Source organism: Stegostoma tigrinum, chromosome 1 (assembly GCF_030684315.1).
Source record: "Stegostoma tigrinum isolate sSteTig4 chromosome 1, sSteTig4.hap1, whole genome shotgun sequence".
In the NCBI taxonomy this organism is placed as follows: Eukaryota; Metazoa; Chordata; class Chondrichthyes; order Orectolobiformes; family Stegostomatidae; genus Stegostoma; species Stegostoma tigrinum.
The window spans coordinates 121,288,244-121,302,558 of NC_081354.1; the positions used below are offsets into that span (position 1 = coordinate 121,288,244).

The 14,315-nt window shown below is 39.4% G+C and overlaps 1 protein-coding gene across 1 annotated transcript in view; it reads left to right on the forward strand.

The window, feature by feature from the left end:
- Positions 1–14,315, forward strand: part of LOC125454885 (DEP domain-containing protein 1B-like) — a 29,832-nt gene that overhangs the window by 11,378 nt on the left and 4,139 nt on the right. The window contains exons 3-7 of the mRNA XM_048536136.2: positions 1,304–1,442; positions 5,667–5,794; positions 7,169–7,299; positions 8,041–8,088; positions 10,376–10,516. Of these exons, the coding sequence (XP_048392093.1) occupies positions 1,304–1,442; positions 5,667–5,794; positions 7,169–7,299; positions 8,041–8,088; positions 10,376–10,516 (587 nt within the window). The remainder of the gene's footprint in view (positions 1–1,303; positions 1,443–5,666; positions 5,795–7,168; positions 7,300–8,040; positions 8,089–10,375; positions 10,517–14,315) is intronic.

Sequence of the window (14,315 nt, forward strand, 5' to 3'; positions counted from 1 at the left end):
TTTCACCCATCCTATCGATGTTTGTACAACATGGTTGACTACAGATGGATCTTCCCCTCCCAATTCAAGTTCCTGTCTAAGCAAGAGAGATGTTACCAAGCAGACAACAGCCATCAGCACTTACTGTCACAGTTGCAGAGAACTGTATCTGCCTTCCAAGTTATTGAGTCCCCTACCATTACTACATTCCTATTTCTCCCCACCCTGAACGGCCCCAAATTTGAATGACTCCCTGTATCATGGCGATCACTCATTGTCCCTTCACTCCACTCCCCGCTCATCCACACAGTTCGTAAAAGTCTTCTAACTTTTGCATGGTTGCAGGGACAGAGGATCCTTGACAACTACATCATTACACCTCATACATGCCTTAGCTACAGTCATACTGTCATGTCCTTGATCACAGACCAAGTTTGAGACAGCTATCAAGACTGCCTCTTGGAACACAGTGTCCAGGTATTTACTCTGTAGTTTGGCAAAATGCTCTGACTCCAGCTCCAGCTCCAGCTCCTCCTCTTGATCCAAAGTTGCTCCACCTGCAAATACTTGTATTGAGGTTGCTGTAAATCACCTTGCTGTCTAGCAACTCGCATGCTGCAGCTGCAACACATCACTTGCCCTGTCATGACTGTTGAATTTTATTTGTTATTAATTAAGTCAGTGTTGCATCCCTGTCCTTTACTCTTGAAGAATCCTGCTCTGAGCACGTTATTGAATTTTTTGATGCACTAATATCAATCTTGTACCTAATAAACCAATTTTTAAAGAAAGAAGAAAAACAATTACTTGCTGCTTAAATCCAAACTGATTACTGGTTTTACTTGAGACAAGCTACTTAGTTTAAGCAAAAGCAACCAAACACCTGTCTTTCTCCATTAAGCTCATTGAGTCCTAACTTGAGCACTATCTTCTAAGCCACACGTTCTTGTGCAAAGTTGCCTACTTATATGCTACCAAAACAAACAGCTAATCTGAGACAGTTAGTGAGGATTTAGTTTGAGCCAGTTGTAATTAGGCTGCTTTTCCAATTCACTCTTTGAAAATAATCCTGGTCAAGTCTCATAACTACTGAATTTTAAATTGTAGCTTTCACTTTAAAATTGTGCAAAAATAGGTTGGAATTTTGCAGTTTGCATTAAAGGTTTCAACACTTTCTTGCCCAGCAAACATGTGCACCCAGTAATGTCCATATCACATGAGAATAACTTTCAAAGCCTCTGTCATGGATAGTTTAAAACAATTTAAAATCATTGACTGTTGTGTAAGTAAACTCATTGCATGATGTATTAATTTTGATTTACAGGTTTCCACCATCATCTCCCCTTAAGCCTTATCCCAAAAAGTCACCTTATTTAGGTGGTGACGTTTATCCTAAATTTCCAAATTGGAATGACTATGATGTTCCAAAGTCTGGACCTGTACCAGTAAGGCCTATAATTTTGGTAAGATTCTTGGAGTTCTTTAAGATTTCCATTCAGTTGCAATTCACAATTGCTTAATGAAATGCATGTACTGTATATATTGATGTTCATGTGGCCCATACCTAATTAGATATTGAAAACTCCATGCTAAATTTTTGTTTGGAGATTTGGAACAAGCATGGACTTGAGAGAGCATATGCCTCTCTGGTAGTAAGAAATTACATAGTAGCTGAAGGTTTCTTTCCCTCTTTCCTGGACCTGTGTGCTAATTGAACTTAGCTGATGCATATTAATTGGCACGTATGTGATCTTTGCAGAGTTGAGAGGGGTGGGTGCATGTTGATCTTGTGGGGACAGTAAGATTTCTGTCTTTAAAGTCAGATTTAAGTGCCATTAAGGAAGGTATGTTTACATGCAGCCTCAGTATCTCAACTTCATGCGAGGCTGTTTGGTTTAGTTCCTGATGGCTGGTGTGGATTCCTGTTAAATGTGGCCTTAAAACACAATGCAGTTATTGTCCATTTAACCTTTTCAATTTTACCTTTTTTTTCTTGTTTGATCAAAAGTTTAACAAGATTTATAGCTATATTGTCCTGGGCAAACAGAAACTCATCTGATTTACACCTTTCATTCTTGCCTGGTCCGGCTTACATGCAGTTGACATGTAACTGCCCTCTGAGCAATTAAGAATGGAAAATTAAATGCTGGTCTAACCAGTAATGGCCATGTCCTGAGAACAAATAGAGAAAGTACCAGTGAGCATGCTGTTGATTTAAGTGTTGCTTGTGTAGGAACTGAAACTTTTTAATTCATGATTAAAAATACAGAGGTACACTGGGGAAAAAGACTTTTTTTTTAAGAGGGAGAAAAGAAGCTTTTGTAGAAGTGGATTGCTGCAATTAAATTAGTTTCAAGTGCTATTTATATTATTCTACAACCAATGTGGTAAATTTTTAGCTGTGGATGACCTGGCACTGGAGTTTGTACAAATTTAGATTTGTTCAGCAACAAATAGCTGATTTCATCTGTGGAGTAATGACCAGTTGTTGAACACGAAGGCTGTCTGCCTTCCAACAATTACGAGAATGGCTTCCAAATATCAGCATTGCTTTTAAACAATAAATCAGAGATGTTTTATTATCTGTAATCGAGACACTCTGTGCCTCCTGAAAGCTAGTGGAAGTACCCAGAGAAGAGAGATTCAGGATCAACACGTGGATGTTGGAGTTCAGTCATCTCAGCTCCAGGACATCTCTGCAGGTATTCCTCAAGTTAGCCTCCTAGGTCTAACCATCTTCGGCTGCTTTGTTAATGACCTTCCCTTCTTTAGATCAGAAGTGGAGATGCTTGCCGAGTGTTACTCGATATTCGGTACCATTTGCAACTCCTCAGATACTGAAGCAGTCCTTGTTCAAATACAATAAGACCTGGACAATATCCAGGCTTGGGCTGACAAATGGCAAGTATAATCTGTGCCCCACAAATGCCAGGCAATGACCATCACCAATGAGAAAACCAAACCACCAATCCTTGACATTCAATGGTGTGTTACCATTGCTAAATCCCCATCATCAACATCCTTGAGGCTACCATTGACTAGAAACTCAACTGGACTTGTCTCATAACCATAATGGCTACAAGATTGGACCAGAGGTTAGGAATACTGCAGTGAGTAACTCACCACCTTACTCCCCAAAGCCTGAACATCATCTCCAAGGTACAAGTCCAAGCGCCATTGAATACTCCCCAAGTAGGTACTGCTCTGTTGACACCATCAAGAAAGTTTCTAAAATCACAAGGGGTAAAGACAGGGTTAATAGTAGTCACCTTTACTCTTGGAGGTGGGGGGTTTCAAGATGGGCACATTTTTTAAGATGTAAAGGGAGAGATTTGAAAGACATGAGGGGCAAATTTTTTTTTGTATGGTTCATGTGTAGAATGAACTTCCTGAGGAAGTGGTGGATGTGGGTATAATTGCAACAATTAAAAAGCATTTGGACAAGGACATGAATAGGAAAATGTTGGTGGGACTTGAGACAAGGGCTGGCAGGTGGGACTAGTTTTAGTTTAGGATGATGTTCAGCATGGATTGGATGGACCGAAGGGTCTGTTACTGTGCTGTATGACTCTTAAGTGCTGGCAAGTGTGAGAAGGATCATCTCAGCAGCCCTGTGGACAGGCGCCATGAACAGCTTTCCCAGTCTTTCCCTCCACCCATAACACCATTCTTTTAATGTGTGTGGGGGGGCGGGAGGAGGTGGTTTTGTAACGGGGTTGGGGTCAGAGTTTTAACTATGGATAGAACCTAGTTATTTGCCGGTAAATTTTAAGAACAGGCACCTGGCCTGTACTTGGTTCACCTGAATCTAAAAAGACAAATTGTGGAATTTTGGATGCTTTTTATAAAATTTTTAGCTTTTAACTGATAATTCTGGGGATAGCAGGGCTATATTTCCAGTAGTCTACTCCAGTGATGTGTGATACTTGCGAATTTGGTCAGTCATGTCCCCCCATCATCTTGGCAGTTTGGCTTTTTTTAAAATGGTAGACTATACCTGGTCTGTGTTTTTTCTCTCAGGTCAGTGTCCATATTCCAAATAATTTGGCTAGAAACAGAACAAATTCTGGAAGATCACTTTCTGGCATTACAGGTTGTTTTTGGTCTCTTAGCTTTTGCTATAGCCACTGTTTTTGGGCACATCTCTAATGTTGCATAGTCAGCCCCATTTTGCAAGACTTAATGCGCAGCCTTTTGTCTTCAAGTTGTGGATTGCGTCACCTCTGTAGTTTGTTAAAAAGCCACTCTTATTTACGTTTCGAAGTGCCAGGGCTAGCTACAGAGCTTTGAGCTGCTGGTTAAACATTATTTCAGCCACCAGACTGGGCTTGCACCAGTTGCCTTTTAGGGCTTGACCAGTGGTGGCACACCAAACCCTATTGATAATGGGCATTGAAAGGCACCACTCGGCACAATCTGTGCTTATGCTACCCTCTATCAAACTTTACTAACATGAAGAATTATCTCATGAACTGAGGCAGGAGAGAAGTCATGAGGTTCAGTTTGACCTGATTCTGAGAATCATATTGAGGGTTGTGCAAGGACACTCCCTTCTAACTTCTACTCCTGTTCAGGATGTAACCCAGAATGGTGATGGAATGAGATATTGCCTAAAAGATAGGATAACAAATGTGCACGTCAGACTATTCCTTAACTAAATTGTGGAATAATTGTCCTACTTTGACAAGTTTGCACACGCAATTAGGGGGCGTCCTGTAGGTCTGTTGGATGTAGCTTTGCATCTGAATCCAATACTGATATTTTGTCTGACTTTTGTTAGCCTTGTATTTACTTATTGTAGTTTAATACAATGGAATGGCTTGCTAGGATTGAGTCAAACTTTTGGGGTTTGGAATATTGTAGACCAGGTGGCACAAAGCTGAATTTTATTTTCCATAAAGCAGGATTCCCAAATAAGATTTTATATGAAGTTGTTTTTTTAAGGTGTGAGCAAGTGGCTCCTTGTCTCCATTGCACGCACGTTTAAATAAATGTGATATTACAACTAACCTTAGGTTTCATCTCCCTACATACTCTATCACCCTTATTTTCATGAGACTGAAGATTTCTCCTCTGCCTTCGTTATCTTCAAGGAGAAGCATACACAGCTCTTTGAAAGTTGTTTCAATCCAAAAAAGTTGACCATCTGCCCTGAATTACTAACTGTTCATAAATACATGCATGATGCATAACCACAACTGCATTTTCAAATGTAATTTGAGGTGCCAAATACTTGCGTTCAAGAAGGATGGGTCAATTAGCTTTTAGCAATGTACACGGTGCTACATATATGGGTTAAAAATCATAGTGGAATTTTTTTAATCTTGCTAGTGGAACTTCTTTAGTCTGTATGATTGGTAGTTACATTTAATTATTAGGTGTCAGTTAATAGAGTTGGCTGGTCTTTGATGCAGTGTGTTGATAACAGCGCAGGTACATTCCCATACTGGCTGAGGATATTGAAGGCTGTGCTGCCTTAACCTTTGTCTGAGGCGTGGTGACCCACAAGTTAAACTCTGTACCAATTGTCCTTCTGTTTTGGTGGAGCAGCCCCAGATTCTCTGCAACTATGGTGATTTTCACATTATTATATTGTTTTATAACTTTTAAGCTTGGATGAATCTTTGCATACCTGAATATTATTTTTTTACAGCCAACCAACTGGCCTCCTTTATGATCTGTTGCAGAATTCTTACTTGTGGCACAAGCGCCATAGCATTGCAATTGGAGAAGTATCTGAATGTAGAATTGTACGACGGGAAGAGGTTTCACAAGCAACTGTGGAAGAAATCTGGAAATCAATGACCCTAACACAGTGTGTCCAGTTCCTATTTCTTTTTTTCTTGCTCTTCAATGTTTCCTTGCATGTCTCCTTTCACCCCTCTATTCTATTCTATCCCACTCTGCCCACAATTATTATTGATGTTGATGCCACTGCATTTTCTTTGATAGAATGTTTAAAAAGTGTTGCTATAACAGTAGAAATGACCCAGACATCAGTGGAAATGTTAATGTTTCAAGTCTGTGATCATTATCAAACATTGATTTGGATATCCAGCCCAGTCAATGCTGCAAAGTCCTAATCTTAGTAATATTTGGGCATTTGTATCCAAATTGGGTGAGCTGTTCCATAGAATAGTTGAGCAGCAACTGACAACTGTCTTTGTCTTTTGAGTTTTCAGGTCAGAATCTGAGGTGTTGGTATGGTGTATACACCAGTACTGACCATGTTAAAAATTCAGGCCCTGTTTCAAAAGTAAACCAGAACAGCTTCAGTGTTGATTGAGCATCAACTGTTTTCAATGGTCATGTTATTTAATCTCATCTGCTCCAGAAGTGTCACGACATCACTGAACAGGTTGATCAGAAAATATCAAGAGCTAGACTCCTGGGTGGACTCTTGTGACATGGTGGTAGTGTCCCTACCTCTGAGACAGGAGGCCTCAGTTCAAGGCCCATCTGTCCTAGAGATATTCCTGAACAGAGTAAATAAAAGCATTGACACCAGCCGCCTTTTACTGGAGCACATCTTTACAATTTTCCCCCCTCCCATTCCATGTTAATTGATTCCATTCCCCCTCTTCTGACCTGCCCTAATGTTTGCCACTGTTGCACTGACCCTACTTCGGCACTGCTTTTAAACTAATTGTTTCATTGTTGGTTGTCTTAGTTGTTGACATAGTGGTAACGTCATTAGACTTGTATCTGGAGACAGGCAAGTGCTGTGGGGAAAATTATTTGACGTTGAAGCTACTTTCTTAAGCTACAAGTGACTGATCCATCTTGGCATGCTTCTGATGTTGTCTAGCATCAGAAACATGAGCATTCAGTACATGACATTAAGAAATGGGTTAATCTATGAGATGTGACACTAAGAACATCCTAGCAGTTGTACTGAAGACTTCTGCTGAAGAAGTAGCTGTGACTCTATGCAAGCTGTTTGAGTATAGTTACAACTCTGTTAGTACCCAATAATATGAAAAGTTGCTCTGAAAATTGAAGTCTGGTTTATTGGAGCTCATACAATGAATGAGTTTTTGATATTTTTGTTCCTGGTACGTGGTCAAATCATAAAATATTTTGTGCTAGATTTACAATGTAAGCCTATTTTACTGCGTATTGCATGCACTTTTGTGTCTCAGGTAAAAAGAATAATACAGAAATTTATATTGACTTGTTTGGCTTTCAGTTTACAGAAGATTCTTGGCCTTGCTTCTCTAGAAGGAGTTCTGGATTCCAAACTACTCAATCCCAAGCATATCATCTATAATGTTCAACATATTAATAAACAAGGAGTAGTAATTCTAGAAAATAAACAGGGTATGTATTCTTGCGTAATCTAAATTCTTAAATACTGAACTAAACATTCTTCACGCAAATGAGCAGAGTAATTGTCAACTTTCTTGGATTCTGATTTTAAGAGCAAGTTACCTACTTGCATTTTTTTGATTACAAATTTTTTTGAATTTTCTTCTTCCTCTTACCTGACTTGAAAATACTACTGTTTTTTATTGGTACATTTATGCTGGCAGTCATTTAGTTCATTGCTGAAGACTTAATAACCAAGTTGCTTCTTGAAAATGCATAAGTGATGAGCTATTCTGAAACATTGACAATCATTACTGTGTTGGTTCTTGCAACATATCTGAAGTGCACTCTTATGGTCAGAGCTGCTTTGCGGGAATTAAGGAAACAAATAATATCTTTCCTTTATTCCTCCTTACTCTGGCTCACTAAGACTCCAATGCAAAATTGGTGTTGCTTCCCAGCTTAGATTAACAAGGACTCTGCTTGATTCTTTGGATCTGTACAATTTTCATCCTGCACCTGAACGTGCTTCTACTTTTGACTTGAATGTAGAAATTGCAGAAAGTTCCTTTTAAAACAAAAGCATCCTCATAAAATGGTGACTTTTCTAAATGTTTAAAAAATTGAGAAGTGTGAAAATAATAGTCTTCTTTAACCCTTCAAGCTTTAATTTTATTTTTTAAAAGCTCTTGTCTTGATGTCTTTGAATAACGTTTCAGTACTGAAAATGATTAAATTTCATCTTTTAAACAGAAGAGCTTCCACACTGGGTTCTTTCAGCCATGAAGTGTTTGGCAAACTGTAAGTAATAATGTAGTAATCTATGATCAGATTTGTGACATTGTTTGAAATAACATACCCATGGATGAACTGGACGCAAGTCAGAATTTTCTACTTTGCAGAATGAATCTTAGTGGTTGCATTTTCACTTGTGTGGGGCATTCCTGACTGAGATCATGGCATTTTGCATGTTTTACATAGTTTCATAAGTCATATTTATACAGCGTTAGCGCATGGAAACAGGACCTTCAATTCATCTGGTCAATGCTAACCGTGTTCCCAAACTAAACTACTCCCACTTGCCTATGGTTGGCTCCTATCCCTCCAAACATTTCCTGCTCATGTGCTTATCCAAATATCCATTTAAATGTTATAACTGTACATGTATGCACCACATTTTCTCCTGGCAGTTCATTGCACATGCGAACCGCTCTATGGAAATTTTTTTAAAAATTGTCCTCTTTAAGTCTTTCTTCTGTTCACCTTTAAAAATATGACCCCTAGTTTTGAACTCCTCTGTGCTACGGAAAAGCTCCTGGTCATTAACATTATCTGTGCCCCTCGTGACCTTTATAAATCTCTGAGGTCACCCCCCAACCTCCTATGCTCCAAGGAAACAAGTCCCAGCCTATTTTTCTGGACCCTCTCCAATTTAGTATTCTTACTACAACAGTGACCATAACTGGACACAGTGCTCCAGAAAAGGCCTCACCAACGTCCTGTACAACATGACACGTCAAGTGTCAACATGACACTTCAACTCCTATGTTGAAAGGTCCTAGGACTCACCACCTGACTGCTAATTGTATAAGTCGTACCCTTCTTTGCTTTGCCAGGGAGATAATGGAAGACATCTAGTGGTACTGTTTTATACCAGAGTGCAACGTGGGAATTACATTAAAAATTGCTAGCATTTGGCTACAAAGTAACAAATGTGCTATGTACTCAGTGTATGCAACTGCATGGACTGTACAGCCCTTAGAAACTTTGTACATATACTGTATTCCTTGAACACAGCAATTGTTGTAGTTTAAATGACAGAAAAGGCACCAGAGGATGCATTTCTTTGATTAGTTTTTTGTGTACTTTTTTTGAATGATATATTTATGCACTTTGTTTCTGCAAGGGGATATCTTTTGGTTATACTATTCTGAAATGCAACTACACTAAATTGGATCCAGAATTGAAACATTGTGGCTGCAAACGATTCCAATAAATGTTACATAGATTCCTAGTTTTAAGCTTGAGCAGAAGAATTGGACGTTTTTTTTGGAGATGATATGTAACTGAGTCCTGAGAGAAGATTTGATATTGAGGTTTACTCACTGCTTTCATCATTGCTGTGATTTATCTTCTAATTGGTGGAAATAGATTTAGCCCTTCTTTCTGCTTTTTTTTACATATTTGCTTTATACGCAGTTGATTATAATTTTATATGTTGTGGATAATCATACTCTCATTGAAGGCAGAGACTATACTTCAAAATTTGAGGCTGGAGAGGCTTCAGGTAGCAGTTATAACAAGTTCTCACTTGAATTTTTGTTTGCATTCCTGAAAAATTAAGACTTTAGATGAAATTAAAAGCTGTACTTAGATTATGTAGGACCTTCCTCATGCAAAAAAGGAACATTGTACTATTTTGTCTATCTACTTAAAGTTTAAATATGAAATATTGTAACTTTTTTTTGCCTTAACAGTACTTTCTGGTCCTCCTGGTCATCTTGCCCACAATTCTCACCCCCAATCCCCTGGTTTACGGCCTCTCCTACTCTCTAACACACCACCTTGCTGTCAAATGTTTGATTTGGGGATCTCTTCCAATCCCTGAATCATCCCCCCCCCCCCCGGGCCTCATCCGTTTCCTGTCCTGATCCCTTGCTATGAGAAAATTCTCATGGTTGGTTGGAGTGGTGAGAGGCAGGAGTAATTTCAGCTTGATTTAGATGTCTGTGTATCTCGGTTGGGCCTTACTGAAAATACTGGTCCTGCAGTAGCAAGAGAAGGGACTGTTAATAAAGGGGATTAGAAAGAAACACATATAATTCCAAGGTTTTTCAGGGGTGATATCTGACCTTTTTATCGTAGGAGAGTAGAATACAGGAAGGCATTATGAGTGTTAGTCCTTCTTCCAGCAGACTTCAAACAACTATCCAGAATGCGTTTTTTTTTCCTGGAATCTCAGGTTTTCACTTGAAACATAATTGTTCCAAGTTCATACTTGAGCATAAATGTCTTGCTGATGTATGTATATAGTTTAGTGGTGTTCAAAATTCTGTATATGATTGTAATTTCTTGTTCTTTTTCTCAGGGCCAAATGGAACAGATTTGAACCGACCCATGTACCCAGGGTTTGAAAGAGATGTATTTAAGACCATAGCAGATTACTTTCAAAAGACAAAGCAGCCATTGCTAACATTTGAGTTCTATGAGCTCTTTATCAACATTTTAGGTGGGTAAAACATGCAACGCATAATTATAAGGGAGAATCTAAATTTCTAACTATCATCTTTTGTAAGCAATTTAGTTCACGTGAAAAGTTTTGTAGCAGAAAAGACACTAGTCCAACTGCCTTAGCCATCCATGATGTTAACATTTTAGGTTTCTAATGATGCTGTATCAGATCTGTTGGTGAGAACCAGTCTAGTTTCTTTACAAAGCCAATTTTATAATCATAATTTGTTATTGCTGTCAAATTTGACATGCTAGGTATTTGTTCCTGAAAATTGTCTGAATGTTAACACTCAACCTTGTCATTTCACTGGTAGCTAACTGTTGATCAAATACCTGATCATGCATTAGGACTGTCTGCTCACCTACAAACAAACCATTTTCCACTCTCATTTCAACCTGTGCAGTACTCCATTGTGTGGAATGGTACCAAGTGCTTTTGAAACCTACATTGTGGTCTATTATGTTCCTTTTAAGGAATTCAAAAGTTGAACTTCTGAACTACACCGACTGTGTTTTGCAGTAATGTCCAAAATTTTCTACGATTGCTGATTCCCAACAGTGTAAATAAGACTTCTCACTTTTTCAGAGTTGATAACTCCAGTCATCTGAAATTTAATCTAAGTTGGGGCTTGCTAAAGCATGGGTCTCGAGCTGAAATTTTGGTGTCTGTGGTAACAGTGGCTGCTGAAATTTAAAACTTGATGTGAATCACAGTTTTCCCCAATATGATAGGTTTTAAGTTGATTTCACTTGGAAGAAGTCATATTGGACTTGAAGCAAAGCTGTCTTGCTGTCTTCACAGATATTGCTGGCCCTCCTGAGTTTCTCAAGCACTTTGTTTTAATTTCAGATCTCCAGTACTGTCTGTGTCTTGCTTTTCTTTAGAGGATTTACTTTGATTCGTAGTGTCACTTATAAACTGAGCATCTTTTGACCCTTTGAAAGCTAGGGTGGTCTCTTGGAGGTATGTATAGGAAACATGCAGTTTAATACAATTGTTCAGGACAGTTGCATGAATTTGAATTGGCTGTTGTGCTCGCAAATGAGCTGTATCTCCAGAGACAACGAACTCATTTGTAAAACTATTCACTGGAAGATTTCCATTGTTTTCTTGCATGGATCTTTATCACAGGCACTACCCCATCTTCCTGAACAGCAAGCTTTTGTATGAATGCTGTTTTCTTTTGACATGAAGTATATAGAATTTGGGAAGATAATCATGGCTCTTTGATCTTTTTATAAAACCAAGAAGTACTAAGTCAGTACTGCAACAGAAGACTTAAATTACAACTGGAGAACATAATTTGGCATCCCTCTCCAAATATGTAGTTTCCGTTTGAGGTGCTAATGAATGATGGGGAGATATTCTGGGAAATGGTGGCGTCCACCACTTTGTACCCGGAGGTTCCGACCGAAGCCACACGTCATGTTGGTCATAGAATGTGCGTTCAAATGTGGTGATTTATGGGTTGGTTAACAGCATGTGATTCCTTCTGGTACACTTGATGGTAGACTGTAACAGTGAGGGAGCTTCTTGCAAAGCAATCGTGAAGGTAGCAATAGCAAATAATTGCAGTACCGTGTCTGCATGTGACCCAACCCAGGAATGAGGTTTGGGGAAAGGACAGACCAATCATGAACGAAAAGGAATAGGAAGTTTATGGACACATTAGAGAGAAATACGATAATACTAAGCAGTGACTAATGCTGTTAAACTAGTTTATCTTTGGATAATTAGTGATAACACATTCTAACCAAATGTCAAAAACTGTGATGGCAATTACCACATCAGTGATCTCAGCACTAAGTGCTGAGACTGGCACTTCAGTGTAATACTGATGGAGAACTACATGGTTGGAAGTTCAGGTCTTTTTATCAATATTTGGACCAAGGCTGTAATGAAATCAGGAGCTGAATGGTCCTAGTAGAGCCCAACAGAGCATCACTGAGCAGGTTATTATTTTACAAGTGGCTTTTAGTAGCACTGTTGACCAATCCTTGCATTTTTCTTCCCCATGACCTTTAATAAATGGAGGGTCTTCTGGATAGACAAATCAGAAAGGGCTTGCTTGCAGTAGTGTGGTTCATGGTTACCAGCAGAGGATTTTGGAAGATCCTGACAAATTTGTGTGCCTTGAAGACCCCTCCAGCATGCTGGTCTTCATCTTTCCCAGCCTCCTTTTTAATGTAATATGGCACCAGCTTCTTTTCTGATTCAAGTGTATCTGAATGGGTGTTGAAGTACTGACATCTTTTTACTTGCTAGCCACTGCAATGAGCTCATGGTGACACCAATGGCCTTCAGGATTGCTCTGACACCAGGAATGTTGTTCCACAGTTTAAGCATTGTAGTTGTCTATTTGATACTTATTATATTATAGAAAATATTTAAGAACACTTATAGAAAAACAGCTCTGTTAAAATGAGCCAATGCAGTTAAGATCCTAATTTAAAACTGAAAGCGTAAACTTTTGGTATCCACATGTTGGGATATCTCATTACATTACTTAGTAGTATAGTGAAAAAATGTTCTTCCTTGCTTGATTCAAACGGATTCACTTACTGAGAAATATTTCAGCATGGTGGCTCAGTGATTAGCACTGCTGCCTCAGTGCCAGAGACCTGGGTTAGATTCCACCCATGAGCATCTGTCTGAGTTTGCAGGGTTTCCTCTGGTTTCCTCCCACAGTCCAAAGATGTGCAAGATAGACAGATTGGCCATGGTAAATTGCTCATTGTGTCCAGACATGTGAAGTTATGGTGGATTAGTCATAGGGAATGCAGGGTTACAGGGATTGTAGGGGTTGTGATTCTGAGTGGGATGCTCTTCGGAAGGTTGGTGTGGACTTGATGGGCCAAGTGGCCTGCTTCCACTCTGATGCCCAGTGGTCATAGGACTCCTGTAGTCAGTTCACATGTGTTCCTGATTGTAAGGTAGTATGATGAGTGTGTTGGGGTGTGTAGTATCTGCAACCAGATCAATAGGACACCCATGGAATCACCTATCTCTAGACTAATAGCTGAAGTGGTGATGCAAAGACCTGAAAGTACAGCCCTTCTGCTAATCCAACCAAAACAATGGTTCTTTTGTTGTCATTTAAATGGACCAAACTGGAGGACACAGAGGAACTAATAAACAATACCCTCACCGGGATCAGATTCACCAGAGAAGAGAAGAAGAACAAACCGCTCCCATTCCTGGACACCATAATAGAGCACAGGACAGACGGGAAATTCCTAACAAAGGTACACAGGAAAGCCACACACTGACCAAGTACTGAATTTAAATAGCAACCGCCTTGAGATCCACATGAAGTTGTGTGAGAACATTATTTAGACGGGAAACAACACACTGCAGCTGCACAGAGCTACGCTGAGAAGAACACTACCTCTTCCAGGTATTGAAAGACAACGGATGCCCGAAAAACTGGATCAGAAGTTGCCTATTACCTGAACCACAATAAGAAGATACTACATGCCCCGACACATTCATCACTCTACCTTCTATCAGGAACACACTGAATTGACCACAAGACTCCTATGACCACTGCATCAGTGTCACACACAAGCCCACATCACCCCTATGACAACTGCTCACCGAATCAAAGACCCACTACCCACAATGGACTGGACCAATGCCATATACAAGAGTCACTGCAGAGGACAAACAAGAGGGTAATTAACAAGGGTACACTAACATCAATTGGCTACAAAAAGACATGACCAATACTTGTTCATCTTGATCCACATGAATGAGGAGAACCACCAATTCAACTGGAAAAAAAATGCCAGGATCC